Consider the following 18,812-nt stretch of genomic DNA (forward strand, 5'->3'; position numbering starts at 1 on the left):
TCCTCTGTCTGCTCTGGGGCCTGTGGCTGGCTAGAGGCACCTCCCTCCGGCTCCTTAAGCTGGATCTTTACATCATCGACTTGGGCACTATTCTCCTCCTCTTGGGCTCTCTCTCAATCTCCTGCTCCTTGACCTGCTCTATTTGAGATGCTGGAGGCTGGTCCTATAATAGCATATCCAATGATAAGTGGTCTATTGCCTTCATCTTCTCCACACCCCCCCTCAATTCCTTCACAGACTCCTTCGAGGCTCGAGTCTTCTTTAGCTTCTTTGTGTACTTGCTCAGCTCCTGAAGTGTTTTGCCTTGTTCTGCAAGAGCATCCATGATAATCTTTTGGTTCCCTAGGAGCTTCTTCTGATTGTCCAGAAGATCCTTGAGAGGCTCCTCTACTGAAGTTGGCACCTGTGGCTGTGGGGGCACTAACTAGGCTGTTACTGAACTAGATAGCACAAACAGCTTAGAATTTGCAGCATGCTTCGAGTTGTTGATATTGGAGAGTGTTTGGCTCAATCTGTGGCTAATCAATGGGTATGCTGAGGAGGATAGAATTTTTGAAGGCATGGAAGTAGATGGTCCGGAAGCAGGATCTGGCATGGCAGTGGGAGGCAATGAAGGAGTGACTACCACTACTAGCTCTTCAGACTGGCCAGTAGAAGTAGTAGCTTTGCCCTTGGATCCCTTGGCTTTAGGGTTGTCTGGACCCTTGAGGCTGTATCATGAAAAGGGCATTTTGGGTTTTACCTTCACATCAAAGTTTCTTTTCTCCACTCCTGATCTTCCAAATACATAGTAAGGAAGTTCGAGAAGGGGTATTATCTATCACCCTCATTTACCACTCTAGTGATCACCCTAGACATGACATTCCAGACATTGATTGGGAAACCCGCCATAATAGCCGCCACTAATATCGCCCGGGGGACTGGCAAGGTGTTTTCATGGGTAGTGGAGTCTAGCTTGCTGCATACAAAAGTCTCCCAACCCTTTGCCTCAAAGTTAAGGGTGTTCCTCAAGATAGGAATCCATGTTGTCAACCATGCTAGGGTGGTATCCAGGAGAGCCAAGTATGATACCAACCACGGGCGGGAATCCTCATCCATTGCCACCTTCTCCAAGTATAATGTCTCATCTTCATTCTTGAAGCCCAGGTATTCATTGATTGTTTCCTCATCAAACTTCACTTTCAAGTTCTGCACCTTAGTCACTTTTATATCCTTCTTGATGTGGGAGGAATTAGCGTAGAACTCCTTGACTAAGTGCTCATTGCATCCGACACCCTACTAGTGAAGTAATCCCATCCCACTCGGTCATTGAAATGCTGCTTCACATTGGGGTTGTGAGGCAGAAAATCCCGCTCTATGAACTGGCACTCATGAAGAAGTGACCTTAGAGGGAACCACTCCTAGAACTTGTGATAAACCAGCTCATTGACGAACCTCCTTTGCCGCACTTCGGGGTTTCTAGTCCTTTCCACACCCCCGATTTGGGTCTCACCCCCTCCCTCTTCATCTGGTACCCTAGCATCTACACCTTGTCCAGGTGACGAAGGTGCAGGTGAGGTTGAAGCTGAACTATCGTTGCTCTCTTCTAAGCCCTCAAACGACTCAGAAGAAACATGAACAGAAGTACGAGCAGTAGGAGAGGCTGGAGGTGTGGGTTCATCTCTCAACCTATGTCACTCGGGGAAGTTGGGTAGATATGTTAGCACTGAATCAGATTTTGATGCCTCTCAGGAGGGAAAATACTCACTTCCCTCAATATGGGAAGCAGCTCTATTTGCAGCACTAATGTTCTTCCTCATCTCCCCAATTGATTTTCGGACTGCTGGGGTCAATTTACTCTGTCCTCGTCCCATACCTCAGGAGGACTCTGCTTTCCCTTTTTGTTTGTCACCACCTCCTCTAGATTTAACCATATCTGCAAGTATAATCAGTTAAACATTGTTAGTTTCCAGAAGAAGTAATGATGAAAACAGCGGAACAATTTACAGTGCATGGGAAAAAAAATTGCAGACCGCGGACCACGGAAAAAGGATCGTGGCCATGAAGGCTGCACTGCGGACCACGGAAAATGCATCGCGGTCGCAGAGGTATGGGACTCAGACTACCCCACTCTCTAATTTAATAGCACCGCGGTTCGCAAAAAATTGACTGCAGCCGTAGACCCTCAAATGTACCTCTCTGAACCTAATCATCGCGGACCGTAGAAAAATCATTGCGGTTGTGGAGAGACACTGCTATCAGCAGAGTTTGCCATCGCTGACCGCGGTTATCAGGACATAAACTTATCAGATAAAGCATATCACTGCGAACCGCAGAAATCAACCGCGGTCGCGGAAGGAAAACTAGGGCTCAATAAACCTAGGGTTTCTAATTTTTCATGCATTCTAGCAATAAAATCAACATTATCAATCCCACTAGGTGTTCAGTAATCAATTCTAACTATTTTAAATCTAATCTAGTTACTACTACGGGACCCTAAGTCAAAATTAAAAGAAAAAGGAAGGAGAAGAAGAAAGAACTATCAATTAAAAGTAAATAATTACAAAATTAAAGACTAAGGCATGAGTGAAATTACCATATGTGAGATGAGTGGTGAAAATGGAGTGTAATTCTTGTGTTTGTGCAAATTAGGACGTGGATGAACAATGTTGTTTTTGTTTGAGAGTAAAATGATCGAAAAGTATAAAAGGTTTTAAGACCGCTTTATAGAAAATGCCCAGGGGCCCACACAATCCTACCTACCATGGCTGCGGTAAATCACTGCGGTCCGCGGTTGTGAAGTTCAGAAGGGCTGCAGTTTTGAGACCACCGCTGACCGCAAAAAAATACTCCACGACAGTGGTAAACCACCACTGACCGCAAAAAATGCACCGCGGCAACGGTTGAAACTTCAGAGAGCCCCATTTGGACTTTTAGTACCACTGACCGCCATCAAATTCCACCTCTACTATAAGGCCACCGCGGACCGCGAAAAAAGGAGCGTGGCCGCGGTCCAAACTTCAGAGAGTGACAAATTCTTTCAACTTAGCCCTGCACTGCATCAAACATCCCTACACACTTCTCACAACCATTTAATTAGTCCAACAACAAATCCTACACTAAGAAGAAAATCAACAAAAATAAAGAAGAAAAACACATGGGTTGCCTCCCAAGAAGCGACTGATTTAACGTCGCGGCACGATGCATGTTACCATCAATCATTTGAGATGGATCATTGCCACCACGTGGCTATCATCAAACTTGTCAAGATAGTGCTTGACTTTGTGCCCATTAACTCTGAAGATCTCACCATTTTTGTTTTTAAAATCAAGAGCACCAAACGGAATCACAAGCATCACCTCCAAAGGTCCACTCCATTTTGACTTGAGCTTTCCCGGAAATAGTCGTAATCGGAAGTTGAAAAAGAGAACCAAATCACCCACTTTGAACTCCTTTCCATGAGCATATTTATCATGTAGGTACTTCATCTTATCCTTATACAAGGACGAACTGGAGTAGGCATGATACCGGAACTCATCAAGCTCATTAAGCTGCTCCACCCGAAGATTTGCAGCAACATCCCATTCAAGATTTAACTTCCTCAAAGCCTACATGGCCTTGTGCTCTAACTCAACCGGTAGATGGTAAGCTTTCCCAAATACCAATCGGTATAGAGACATACCAATCGGAGTTTTGTAAGCAGTCCTGTAAGCCCACAAAGCATCATCCAATTTCTTTGACCAGTCGGTCCTATTTGCATTGTCGGTCTTTGACAATATGCTCGTAATCTCCCTGTTGGAGACCTCAACTTGCCCATTAGCCTGAGGATGGTAAGGGTTGAAACCTTATGATTGACACCATACCTTGCAAGCAAAGTATCAAATGCCTTTTTGCAGAAATGAGAACCCCTATCACTGATGATTGCTCTAGGAGTGTCAAACTGAGTAAAGATACTCTTCTTGAGAAAAGCCATAAAAGCCATGACCTCAACCCATTTGGAAACATAATCAACAACTACCAGAATGTACGTGTTTCCACATGAACTCACAAAAGGTCCCATGAAGCCGATGCCCCACACATCAAATATGTCAACCTCAAGAATAATGGTGAGAGGCATTTCATCCTTCTTTGAAATTCCGCCAGCTCTGTGGCACTCAACACATCTCTTCACAAGATCTCCTGCATCCTTATAAAATGTAGGCCAATAAAATCCACAGCTAAGCACCTTTGAAGTTGTCCTCGCCCCACCATGGTGACCACCGTAGGGAGAGGAATAACAAGCATCAAGAATACTCGGTTGCTCCTCTTTCGGAACACATCTTTGGATCACACCATCATTGCAAATTTTAAACAAATAAGGCTCATCCCAGTAGTAGTCCAAGCTATCCCGTTTGAGCTTCTTCCTTTGGTTAGAAGAGAGCTCACACGGAACAATACCAGTCACAAGAAAGTTGGCAACATCCGCAAACCAAGGAATGCTATTCACAGATACGGAGAGGAGTTGCTAATCAAGGAATAAATCATTAATTTTGAGGCCATCACAAGGCCTCCCATTCTCCTCCAAGCGGGACAAGTAGTCTGCCACTTGGTTTTCACTCCCTTTCCAATCAACAATCTCAAGGTCAAACTCTTGAAGCAATAGAACCCACCTCATCAACCTTTCCTTGGAATCTTTCTTTGTCATCAAGTAGCGGAGTGTTGCATGGTCAGTATGAACTATCACCTTGGCCCCCATGAGATAAGGCCTAAATTTCTCCATAGCAAACACAATTGCTATCAACTCTTTTTCCGTCACCGTGTAATTCACTTGAGCATCATTCATTGTCTTGCTTGCATAATACACCGGGTGAAACATCTTGTTGACTCTTTGACCCAAGACCACTCCTACCGCAATGTCACTTGCATTACACATGAGCTCAAAAGGTAAGCTCCAATTGGGTGTGGTAATAATGGGAACGGTTGTCAATTTGTACATGAGAAGTTCAAAGCCTTCATGCATTCATCATTCAACACGAATTTGGCATCCTTTTACAATAACTTGCACAAAGGATTCACTACCTTAGAAAAGTCTTTGATGAATCTTCGGTAGAACCCCGCATGCCCAAGAAAACTTCTAACCCCCTTGACTGAAGTAGGAGGAGGAAGCTTTGAGATCACTTTAATTTTAGCCTTATCCACCTCAATACCATTCTTTGAAATCTTATGGCCGAGGACAATGCCCTCCTCGACCATAAAGTGGCATTTCTACTAGATTGGTCTATTCACACCAGGCCAACACTTTGTCAAGATTCTTCAAACACTCATCAAAAGAGTCACCCACAACACTGAAATCATCCATGAATACCTTCAAAAGGTCCTCCACCATGTCGGTAAAAATAGTCATCATACACTGCTAGAAGGTAGCTGGTGCATTACACAAACCAAATGGCATCCTAGAAAATGCAAAGGTGTTATACGGACACGTGAAGGTTGTTTTCTCCTGATCTTCCGGAGCAATCAAAATCTGGTTGGAACCTGAGTACCCATACAAAAAGAAATAGAAGGCACGCCCAACAAGTCTATCCAGCATCTGGTCAAGAAAGGGTAATGGAAAGTGATCCTTGCGGGTCACTATATTCAGCTTGTGGTAGTCCATGCACATCCTCCATCCGGTGACGGTCCTGGTGGGAATCACTTTATTTTGCTCATTGGTAACCATAGTCATACCACCCTTCTTTGGCACACATTGCATCGGCGAAGTCCTAAAGGCGGGGCTTATTCCCCGAATATCAGCTAGAGTCCATCCAATTGCCTTATTTCTTTTTTAGAGCACCTCCAATGTGGCATCTACCTGCACGTTAGTAAGATAAGAGGAAAGAATAATATGTAAAGTTGAACTAGGGCCTAATAATTCATACCTGAGGTGTGAAGGCAAAGGCTTCAACTCCAAAATGGGAGGTTCCTCAATTGAGGGCTTTATTGGGGGAGTTTTTCTATTCTCAAGATCCAAAGAAAGCTTTCGAGGCTCATAAGAGTAAGAGCCCATTTCATGTAAAGCATTGACACACTCCACCCGACCTTCATCCTCATTGACATCAAGGTTCAACAATACCGCTTCTAGAGGATCCTCCACATTGATCATTGCACTAGTATCTCAAGTATCACCTCCGTGACAAGATCCACAAAAGAGAACACTTCGGTACTATTCGGTTGCTTCATTGATTTGCACACATGAAAGACCACTTTTTATCACCCACCCGGAAGGTGAGTTCCCCTACTTCCACATCAACCAAGGACTTCCCAGTTGCAAGAAAAGGTCTTCCCAATATGATGGAACCTTATAATTAACCTTGCAGTCCAAAATCACAAAGTCAGCAAGCAAAATAAACTTTTCCACCCGAACAAGGACATCATCAATAATATCAAGCGACATCTTCATTGTTGTATCCGCCATTTGCAACCTCATTGAAGTAGGTCGTGGTTGACCAATACCCAAAGTTTTGAACACGGAGTAAGGCATCATATTGATGTTTGCTCCCAAGTCACACAATGCTTTTGCAAAATCCGTACTCCCAATGGTACATGGAATGGTGAAAGCGTCGGGATATTCAAGCTTTAGAGTCATCGAGTGCATAATCGCACTTACTTGCTGAGTCATTTTGATGGTCTCACAATCCATGGATCTCTTTCTGTCACCAAGTCTTTCATGAACTTGGTGTAACTCGGCATTTGCTCAAGAGCTTCCACCAACGGAACATTGATTGACAAGTTTTTTATCATCTCTATAAAATTCTTAAATTGGTTTCCATTCTTTTTCTTCGCAAGCCTTTGAGGGTAAGGTGGAGGAGGCCTTGGAAAGGGAGCCTTAGCCTTGGGCACTACCATTTTCGGCATGTCTATCATGTGTTCCCTAGACGGGTTCACATTATTTTGAGTTTCCACCTTATTATCATGAATATCAATCCTCACTTCAGCATTCAAATTCTCTTCACTCACTTGCTCATCAACTATAGGAACATCATCATCTTGTACTTCATCCTCATCATTCACAACTTCCTTTTGCTTGGAAGTGTTCACTTCCCCACCTCGACTGCTTCTAGTAATCACCGCTATTGCATGCCCGGTATTGTTCCCACCCGTCGAGTTTACTACCAAATTACTAGGTAGAGCCCCCTTAGGGCGAGTATTCAAAGATAGTGAAAGCTGGCCAAATTGAACCTCCAAGTTTCGGATTGAGGTATTATAGGATGCCAACTGAGCATCAAAGAAGGTATTCTTTTTCATCATTTGCTCAAACATCATCTCGATCCTTCCCACCTCATTATTTGAAGAGCTAGGACCTTGGAACTGAAATGGAGGCAGGTTGTTTGGTTGTTGATACATCAGAGGCCTTTGAAAGCCTTTCCCCCGATTTCCTTGATTTCCATTATTCCAACCCACTTGGTTGTTGTTTCCTCCCCAATTGTTATTGTTGCCACTCCAGTTGCCCTGGTTGTTCTGATTTCCCCAATTCTGATTGTTGTTCCCCCAATTGCTATTTCCTTGTTGATTTTTATTCCCCCAATTGCACTGAGATCTCCATTGTTGTTGTTGGTTAGGATCATTGCCCCTTTGTCCTTGGTAATTGTTCACGTACTAGACTTTCTTCACTTTGTTCATCATACCCATCATCTTGATTGAAACCACCACCACCTTGCTCATATTGATCCAGACTACCTTTACCTTGTTGACCCCTTTGTCGCCTCTTATTGACCAACATGTTGACACCTTCCATAGCATTTACTTCTCTAGGAGTTTGAACTTGTTGCAATTGAGCTTTTGCCAACTGGTTCATTGTTATGGTCAATTATGTTATTGCTTGACCATGGTTACGGAGCTCTTTGTGCAAGCGAATGACAGTGGGGTCACCTAGTGGCACATTAGCTCGACTTTGCCAAGCTGAAGAAGTATAAGCCATCTCATTAATAATATCACAGGTCTCAGCATAAGGCAGTTACATGAAATTACCCCCTTCTAACTGGTTCACCACACATTGATTGGTCGTGTTTATACCCCGATAAAATGTTTGTTGAATCATTGCTTTAGTCATATCATTGTTGGGGCATTCCTTGACCATAGCTCTATATCGATCCCAGATTTCATGAAGGGGCTCATTTGGTTCATGTTTGAATTCTAAGATATCATCTCTCAATTCCTCCATATGTCCCGGTGAGAAAAACTTGGCTATGAAATTATCGGCCAACTCATCACATGCAGTGATAGAATGGTTGGGAAGTCTCTCGAGCCAGTCCAAAGCGTTCCCTCTAAGTGAGAAAGGGAATAATCTCAATATCAATGCATCCTCCAACACATTTGTTTGTTTTCTTCCCCAGCAAGTATCCACAAAGCCCTTGAGATATTTATATGCATTCTGATGGGGAGCACCTATGAAGTACCCTTGTTGCTCCAATAAAGACAACATCATATTTGTAATTTGAAAATTGTCTGCCGGATCCGGGGTGTGACAATTGCACTTGCATATCCTTCATTTGGAAGCACCCAAGGAGCGACTCTTGGAGGAGGCAGGGGAGGGTCTGGAACATTATCATTGGCCTGGTGGCCTCTCCTTTGAGCTTGATGCACTATAGGTACCTCATCATCAATATTATCGTCTACCTCCTCCCCCGGAATAGCATTTACAACATTATCATTGTTCGCCATTTTGTACCTGAATTGATGACACATACAAGTTAGTAACACAGAAGGAAAAAAAACACAAAACTAGTCAGATAGATAGCCAAAACCATTTAGCTCCCCGGCAACGGTGCCAAAAAGTGATCGGGTCCAACCCTACACCACTATAGAGTGGCAAGAGCGGTCAATGCAGCTTTTACCCGAAAAGGTCGTGATCGAATCCACATGGAGCTAGATATATTTGGAGTTGGATTCCTATCTAATCTAGCAATGTGTAGTGCTCTTGATTGCACTTCCAATCATTCTTTTGTTTGTTTTCTATTTCTAATTTTATACTAATGATGCACGAAACTAAGCTAAGTAGATATTCTTATAAGGTTTTCTGAATGGGTAAAAAGGCACTAGGGTAGTGACTTACTCCTAGGTGAGTATCTAACGGGATAGTGTTATAGTTGGGATCGTGATATAGCCAATGCATGAAGCTACTCACTCTATACCTCTCGGTAGTTTGAGTGACTTTGCCCTAATTAGCTTTATCAAGCCCAATTGGGTGTTCAATTTGTGCAAGCAATGTTAGCTCAAGTCAGGTATTACTATCTCTAGGTTTAACCCTTTAATTGGGGCTATCAATCTCTTGAATGCACCCTAATTCCGTGTTGGCCTGAATTTTCTAGACTTAAGATCTCTTTCTCAAGAAGAACCCAAGTCAAAAAGGCACAAATTAGTATTTATAACCACCAATTCAACATAGAAAGCATAAATCAAGCCAAATATCAATCACCCATAAACATCTAAACCCTAAAATAGGAGACCCATTAAATACCCACACTAGGGTTGAGCCACAACCCTAGCTAATGGGTTTAACTACTCATAATAAAAGAAATCAAAGATTGAGATGAAGAATAACCCATAAAAATTAATTACAAGATAAAATTTTAAGATTAATTGTTAAACAACCTCTAAAATTACTCTAAAAAGCAAAAACGGCGGTTTCACGTGCTCACTATTGATAAGATGACCAAAAAATTTAAAAAAAGAAGTATTTATACACAGCTAATTTTTTTGACAAAATTCCCCTGATAGAGGTACCGCTGACAGTGAAAAATGGACCGCAGCAGCGGTGAGGCTACCGCGGCCGCATAAAATCAAGCACGGACCGCGGTTTTCAACATTTAGCTCAACTGCATACTCTCTAAACCTCGCCTCCGCTGACCGCGATAAAACGGTCGTTGCCGCGGTAGAGGCACCGCTGCCACATAAAATCACCGCGGTCAGCGGTGACTTGAAATCCCAAAAATGACAACTCTCTGAACCTTGCCACCGCAGACTGCGATAAAAGGACCGCCTCAGCGGTAAGGCCACCGTGTCCGCGGTTGATTTTTCGTTGTAGCTCTCAGTTGACTCAGGTTTTGACTTGTGCAGGTTTCGCTCCTTTTTTGAGCTAGTTTTGACTTTCTTGTCTCTTTTTTACCAAACACTGCAAACAAGCACAATAATTTAGCTTTTTGGGAATACTTGTACACACTTTTAGTCAAAACTCATGCAAAAAAGAGCATAAAATAGACTAGAATCCCTAGTTATCACTGACCTTCTTGAAGACCAGTGCTTCCACCCATTTAAAAAAATAATTAGTCATAAACAAAATAAATTTTGCTTTACCTGGGGCCATTGGTAGGTGGCCGACTATGTCCATTCCCCATTTCATGAAAGGTCATGGGGATAAGACCGAGTGGAGTTGTTCTCCGGGCTGATGAATCATCAGTGCAAACCTTTGACATTTATCATATTTTTTGACAAACTCCTTGGTGTCTTTTTCCATATTTTCCCAGTAATACCCTGCTCTAATAACTTTGCGAATCAAAGACTCGGTGCCAGAGTGATTCCCACAAGTGCCTTCGTGGATAGATCATGTGAACATAATCGGTATCCCCCGGCCCTAAACATACCGCCAATGGACCATCGAACATTCTTCTGTATAATGTCCCATCTTCCTCTAATGTGAACCTAGCAGCCTTGGTTCGTAGAGCCCTCAATTCTTTGTGGTCCGATGGGAGTTTTCCATTTTTTAGATAATCGATATAACTATTTCTCCAATCCCAAGTCAAGCTTGTAGAATTTATTTCGGCATGGCCTTCCTCGACCACGGATCTTGATAGCTGGACGACAGTCCCTGAGATAATGTCGTCTTCTTCGACCGACGATCCCAGATTTGCGAGTGCATCGGCCTCGCTATTTTTCTCTTGAGGCACATGATCCAGGGTCCATTCCTTGAAGCTATGCAATGTCACCAATAGTTTGTCTAAGTACCTCTGCATCATATCCTCTCGAACCTCGAAACTCTTATTTACTTGGTTCACCACCAATAGAGAATCGCATTTGGCCTCGATGACCTATGCCCCCAAGCCCTTAGCTAGCTTGAGACCTGCAATCATGGCCTTGTACTCGGCCTTGTTATTTGCTAATCTCAAATAGATTGTCTAATAGTACTACTTGTTGGTGGCTTCAAAACAATGTCGATCCCAGACCATTTCACATTCGAGGCACCGTCTGTGAAAAGGGTCCATACCCCCGATGTTGTACCCGATCCCAACAAAAGTTCTTTTTCTACTTTGGGTACAAGGGTCGGCGTAAAATCGGCCACAAAGTTGGCCAAGATTTGGGACTTGATAGCCGTTCGGGGTTGATATTCGATATCGTACCCACTAAGTTCGACTACCCATTTGGCCAATCGACCCGAAAATTTGGACTTATGCAAGACATTTCGGAGAGGATAAGTGGTTAATACACATATGGGATGACATTGAAAATATGGTTTAACTTCCTAGATGCGCTGATTAATACAAGTGCTAATTTTTCTAAGTGAGGATATCTAGTTTTAGCATCTCCCAGAGTTTGACTTACATAATAAACAGGGAATTGTGTACCTTGCTCTTCTCGAACTAGTACTCCACTTGCCGCTTTCTCGGACACCTCCAGATATAAGTAAAGCTTTTCATCTACCTTCGGGGTATGGAGCAAAGGCGGGCTCGACAAGTATCGCTTTAATTCTTTCAAGGCTTGTTGGCATTCCAGGGTCCATGCGAAGTCCTTTTTCTTTTTGAGAAAGGAATATAACCTATGACTTTGATCCAATAACCTCGAAATAAATCGTCCCAAAGCGGCTACTCGCCCTGTTAAACTTTGCACGGCCTTCATGTTATCCACGATCGTAATATCCTCGATGGCCTTGATCTTGTCGAGGTTGATTTCGATACCCCGATTTGATACCATGAAGCCGAGGAACTTACCCGAGACTACCCCGAAGGCACATTTTTCGGGTTGAGCTTCATGTTGTACTTCCTCAAGATTTTGAATGTTTCCTGCAAATGAGTCAAATGGTCCTCTACGCACAGGGACTTAACTATCATATCGTCAATGTAAACTTCCATTATTTTACCTATCTGTTCCTCGAACATCTTGTTAACTAAGCGTTGATATTTGGATCCAACATTTTTTAGCCCGAAGGGCATTACATTGTAACAATAAGTTCCAAACTTAGTGATAAACAAGGTCTTTTCTTCATCCTCCGGGTTCATCTGAATTTGATTGTACCCGGAGTAGGCGTCGAGAAAAGTTAGAATCTTGTGGCCAGCCGTGACGTTGATCAGACAATCGAAGTTAGGTAATGGAAAAGAATCTTTAGGGCATGCTTTGTCTAAATCCTTGTAATCCACGCACATTCTAAGCTTGTTTCCCTTTTTAAGAACTACAACTTTGTTGGCTAACCACTCGAGGTATTTTACCTCCCGAATAGACCCTATTTTAAGAAGTTTGGTTACCTCGTCCTTTATGAATTCATGCTTCACCTCGGACTGGGGCCTTATCTTTTGCTTCACTGGTTTGAACCTGGGGTCGATGCTTAGCCGATGTGTAGTTATTTCTGGTGGGATCTCTATCATATCTAGATGGGACCAAGCAAAACAATCCATATTATCAATAAGAAATTGAATGAATTTTTTCTTGAGTTCGGGGGTTAACCCCATTCCCAGGTATACCTTTTTCTCGGGCATGTGCTTGATCAGTATGGCCTGTTCTAGTTCCTCGGCCTTTGATTTAATTATGTCCGACTCTTCGGGAATAATGAAGGTTCGAGGTGTAAGGAAATCCTCCTTTCTTCCTCGATTACCTGTTCCTCTGCTCGATCGGGACTAGGATTGGTGATTGCTATTTAGCCGTCTGCTTACCTTTGGTGTTTGACTTTTTCGAAGTTGAAGGCTCTGGTATCGACCTCATTTCATCGACCGCAAACATTTCCTTTGCAGCATGTTGCTCTTCATAGACCATTTTCACACCATCCTCTGTTGGGAATTTCATCATCTGGTGAAGGGTCGAAGGTACTGCCCTCGTGTTATGGATCCATGGCCTCTCGAAAAGTGCATTACCTCATATCGCCTTTGATGACATGGAATTTCGTATCTTGAATGGTTTCGGCCATGTTTATTGGTAGGACAATATCCCCCTTCATTGTTTCGCTTGCCATGTTGAAACCATTTAGGACTCGGGATGCTGATACAATTTGATCTTGGAGGTCGAGCTGCTTTACGACCCTCGTTCTGATTATGTTTGCTGAGCTACCTGGATCCACTAGAACATGTTTAACTTGAATTTTATTTAACAGAATAGAGATTACTAGGGCGTCATTATGCGGCTTAGATATGCCTTCTGCTTCCTCATCATAGAATGATAGGGCGTCATCGGGCATATAGCTCCGAGTCCGTTTTTCTCTGGTGATCGACACCTTGGTGCATTTGAAACTTTGAATACAGGTCTTTATGGGACATCGACACCGCCTACGATCATGTGGATTACATGTTGTGGTTCTTCTTGCTCATTTTTTCTTGCATATATCTCACTAAAGTGGTTCTTAGCTCGATCACTGAGAAACTCTCAAAGATGACCCTCGTTGAACAACCGAGCTACCTCCTCCCTTAGTTTCCTGTAGTCTTCGGTTTTGTGGCCATATGATACTTACACCTGGGCCACTTGGTATCTTTGATCCTTCCAATGGCTGACACGATCCCTGGAGCATCTACGCTGAAATTATACTCTGACAATCGAGGTGCCTCCGCGGGGTCGGTATGCTTATCGAACCCATTCTTACTTAGGAGTCCCCGAGAGCTTTGACCTTGATCATTTCTCCAATCGTTCTGAGGAGCGTTATGACTCGAGCCATTGTTTATCCGATCGACATATGGCTGATACCGCTCTTTGTTGGATCTTGATTCCCTGTCTGCATCCCTCGGGGGCTTAACTGCCAACCTGTTAGGATGAACTAAGCCCGAGGGTGCTCCCAACTGGTCGTCGTCGACCCTAATCTTCGATTGGTAACGGTTATGTACGTCCAACCACGTCAAAGCTGGGTACTCGATCAGATTATGCTTTAATTGTCGAGACACAATTGAACTCCTTTCATTCAAACCCTGCATAAAAGCTTGTACTACCAGGCATTCGATACCGGTGGTAGTTCCATTTGCTCCATCTAAAATCAGGACACGAACTCTCTTAACATCTCGTCTTTCCTCTGCTTTATTTTAAAGACGTCCGATTCCTTGCTGCCACCTTTATGGCCCCGACGTGTGCTTTCACGAAGGCGTCTACTAACATAGTAAACGAACCAATGGAGTTAAGAGGCAAGTTGTGATACCAAATCATGGCTCTTTTCGACAATATTTCCCCAAGCTTTTTCAACAATACTGATTCAATCTAGTCGTCATTCAAGGCATTCCCTTTGATCCCACATGTGTATAGAGTAATATGCGCGTTAGGGTCAGTTGTCCCGTTATATTTTGGTATATCGGGCATACGAAACTTCTTGGGGATGGGCATAGGAGCCGCATTCGGAGGGAACGATTTTTGTATGAACTTTTTGGCATCCAAACCTTTCAAGACCGGGGGTGCCCCCGGTATTTGATCAACGCGGGAGTTATAAGTCTCCACCTTTTAGTCATTATCCTCAATCTTCTTTTCCCCCGACTCGATCCTCTTGGTGAGTTCCTCGAGCATCCTCATAATGGTGGGGTCAGTCCCAAAGCCACTTCCATTCCATCTTTCTAGCACCGATTCAGTACGTCAAGTATTTTCTTGTTCGGCTACACTTGGAGTTTTATTTTGACTTTGAAGTTGAGCAATGTCAATCTGTTGAGCTTGTAGCATCTCGAATATCACTTGGAGGTTGATTCCTCCATCTCCTACACCCTGTGTTCTTTGGCCACCAGATCTGACTTCCCTGCGTACACTTGCTCCAAGGTCTGTGCCTAGATCTGCATTTAGAGCAATATGTAAACTAACATCCACTGGTTTCACATTTGGCACTTCCCCAGGGTTTATCGGTGGTACATCGACCCCTGGAGAAACTACGTTGTCGTTTTCTCCATGGAACCTAAGACCTTCGTTGTCATGAATAGGTGCGTTTTGTGAGCTAGACATGTTTCAACCTGAGAATCAAAAATTCTTGACAAGAAAAAGTGTAAAAATAACGTGTGTTATGAGAATCAGTAATGAAATAACCAGTATTATCTTTAGCCCCACGGTGGGCGCCAAACTGTTTACCTCGAAAATACGAGTAACAATTAAATTTGAATTGTGGTTTTAAAGATACATGATTTAGTTCAATACCAATTAATAATCAAGAAACATGAAGTATAAATGAAAGAAATGAGTGAATCAAACTAGTGTTACTTAAGTAGTGTCGACCTCGAGCCCAGTGACCTCGAGGTAGGTTAAGAGCAGTAAGAATAATAAAGCTAGAACACTAAGGCTAAAGGACAATTCTGATGAACAATGAGCTAAAAGTAAGATAGTATATTCTTTGCCAATGATTAGATGATCTTTACAAATGATTGGGGTCCCCTTTATATAGGAGGGGAGTCCTAAATAAGGTACATTTCCATTTATGGTAAAGAATCTTATTGGGATAGCTGTATAACCCCCTGGTACAGATTTGTACTAATTCGTACAAATCTATTCCAGAATTTACGTCATGATCTTGGGTACGTGGTGAGAATCTTGTCCTTCTATAACAAACTCACAACGGCACTATCTCGGAGTTGGTCATACTTGACTCTGATGTTCCTCGAACACTTAGGTCTTCAAGCCTCTTATTCTGCCTTCGAGCCCGGGCTTGGTCTTTATCGAACTTCTGCCCTCGGTGCGACGTCTCGAGCTTACTAGATCGGGGGCACCTTATATATATATATATATAGTTTATATGTAATATATGTATAACCATGTATAATTAGTATATAATTCGTATGTACCGGCTAAGAAAAGCAAACAATGAACTCGTTCGGCTTCTTGGAAGCCGGAAGATGACAGATTTTGCATGGGAATGTTGGCTATTTATAGATGAAATTTCTTGAATTAGTCCTCAAAACTTCTCCAAATAAACAATGAATTAAGCTTCTTAATTACCAAGTCTTCCACGCGCGATTAATTTATAATAAACCAAAATCGTGAACGCTTCTTCGACAACTACAGAGAATAAATCTTAATTACTTTCCGTAGATTTCCACTCAGCTAATCCCCAGGGCCAAAGAAAATGGTCAGTATTAGAAGAGTAACAAAGTAAAACTTCGAAATGAGAAAATTAGGAGTTAGAGACAGTAAGTTAAGGGAAGGGGTGTTGTTGTTGCTTGTTGACGGAGCCATACTAGTGATATGTAAGGAAGAGAAATATTTTACTAATTCAAATAATTCACATTTATTTACCAATTCAAAGTTCCCCATACTTGGCCAATTTCTTGTTACTACGTACTAACATATATAATATGCAATTATAATCAATTTCTAATTCTCCAAAAGTAATAACCAGCCTATGTTACTCTATTATTGTGCTACAATGTAATAAATTCCTCTATGTATTGACCAAATTTGTAATTCTACGTTACTGTTACATAAAATGATATGGAAGTCAAGTTTTAGCTTCTAGATCTCCGTATTTGAGTATTGGTAATTTTTTTATAGTAGGAATTAGTACTTATAGTACCAATTCTCCAAAATCGCCACTTTAGAAAATATAGTAAGCATTTTTTCTCCAAATAACATTCAAAAGAAAATGAACTCTTCATTAATAAAAGTTGTATGATTATGAAAGTAGATTTACAAATAACCCTGGCCTGAAACGCTTTTGTTCAGAACATTACGTTATAGAGTCACAACAGACAAGATAAGGTGGTCTGTATCACCTTCAGTGAATCAACCTTGCGGTTGGAAAGAAAAAAAATTAACCTTGCGGTACAAATTTATTTACACTTCCGATGTATATATCTAATCGACAAATGTATGAAGAGTTTGCACATTTATCTCTTAATCATGTTTAATTAATATATATTCTCACTTCATTACGTTATTTAAATAACGCGCTCCTGTGGTTTCGTGTAAATACAAGTGTTCTTGATTGTAGAGGAGAGAGTAAGAAAGAAAATAACATATGAACACAAGTGCGATGAAAGAGTAATATTTCTACACAAATTTTCGTAACATCAAAATAATAAATTTTATTATTTTTAAGAATGCAATAATCGATCCAGTTATTGATTTGATAAATTTCAAATTTACCAAATGAATAGTATTAGATTTGAATGTTAAATAGGAGTTAGGGATAGTAAGTTCAAGTTCAGATATTCCTGTATTCTTTTGGCTGCTAATATATTGTTTATAACGTCTACATACTGCTCTGCCTATTATTGTTTTCTTATTTTTTCTTGATCATTGTCATGACCATTAATCCCAAAGTCATCAAAAAATATGATTAAGCCTTTGATAGTAGTTGCTTACGGTTTGCACATTCTAAGAAAATTTAAGATTTAGTCGTTATGGTTGTTGACAGAACATCACGACACAAATGTTTAAAAATTCACCATTGATGACTTGGTAATGCACACTTTGTTTAGGGAAAGTTTGAAGACTGATTCAAACAAATTTTTAACTATAAATAGGAGCACCTCTCTAATCATATTTCTCACACATAAACAAATTGTTTCAATATATACAGAGTTGTTTCTAATTTGCAATGGCTCTCAAGTCCTTTGTATTAACCATTGCCATTTTGGCTATTGTCTCTTCAATAAGCCATGCATCTGATCCTAGTCCTTTGCAAGATTTTTGTGTTGCTGTTAACGACTCTATGGCTGCTGGTAAATTTGCAGAATTTGACTGTTTGTTTTTCACTTGTATTTGTTGTTATTTTCACTTACTAATAATGATTTTTACGCAGTTTTCGTGAATGGAAAAATATGCAAGGATCCGAAGGTTGTCAATGCTGATGACTTCTTCAAATCAGGCCTAAACATACCTGGAAATACTTCAAATCAAGTCGGATCAGCTGTAACTGCTGTGAACGTTGGCAACTTACCTGGACTCAACACTCTGGGCATTTCTTTAGCGCGCATTGATTATGCACCATATGGTCTCAACCCACCTCATACTCACCCTAGAGCAACTGAGGTTCTTGCTGTACTCGAAGGCACTCTCTACGTTGGTTTTGTCCTTTCAAATCCCGGACCAAATATGAAGAACAAACTCTTTACAAAGATTCTAAAACCTGGAGATGTGTTTGTTTTCCCAATAGGTCTCATTCATTTTCAATTTAATGTTGGAAAAAATAAGGCTGTTGCATTTGCTGGACTTAGTAGTCAAAATCCAGGAGTTATCACTATTGCTAATGCAGTTTTTGGCTCGGATCCACCAATTAATGACGACGTCCTCGCCAAAGCATTCCAAGTTGATAAGAAAGTGATCGATTATCTCCAATCACAATTCTGGTGGGACAACAACTAAATTTTATTACAAGCCAAATAATACTATGATGTTATTATTTTATGCTTGTTTTTGGAATTTAAGAAATCATAATAAAATTCAAGATCTAGTCCTTTGGACTGGTTTTCCTTGATCTTTCTATTGGATGAACTAAAGGAGGAATTTAATTTGTACGGTTTGTTTTATTAAAGGTTATGTTTATCGTTTGTTGTGGTTATGCTCTCTGACCCATACACCAGTTTATTTTGCTCTATACTGTTATTAGCATACTTATGATTAAAAAAAATGAGGCGTTTCTGAATACAATCGATTAGCACTCAATTATTTGCTAGAAAATTAGAAAAAGATACAGTAAGCAAGTGTTATTTAAGTCATTTATTTTTGCT

At 41.4% G+C, this 18,812-nt stretch overlaps 1 protein-coding gene across 1 annotated transcript; it reads left to right on the top strand.

Moving 5' to 3' along the window:
- The first annotated feature begins 17,620 nt into the window (after window positions 1-17,620).
- Window positions 17,621-18,559, top strand: LOC104234296 (putative germin-like protein 2-1). The gene is made up of 2 exons (XM_070160292.1): window positions 17,621-17,804; window positions 17,885-18,559. The coding sequence occupies exons 1-2, from the start codon at window positions 17,681-17,683 to the stop codon at window positions 18,445-18,447; spliced, it is 687 nt and encodes a 228-aa protein (XP_070016393.1). The 5' UTR covers window positions 17,621-17,680; the 3' UTR covers window positions 18,448-18,559.
- Window positions 18,560-18,812: the final 253 nt, after the last annotated feature.

The sequence above is a fragment of the Nicotiana sylvestris genome, chromosome 1 (assembly GCF_000393655.2).
Source record: "Nicotiana sylvestris chromosome 1, ASM39365v2, whole genome shotgun sequence".
Taxonomy (NCBI): domain Eukaryota; kingdom Viridiplantae; phylum Streptophyta; class Magnoliopsida; order Solanales; family Solanaceae; genus Nicotiana; species Nicotiana sylvestris.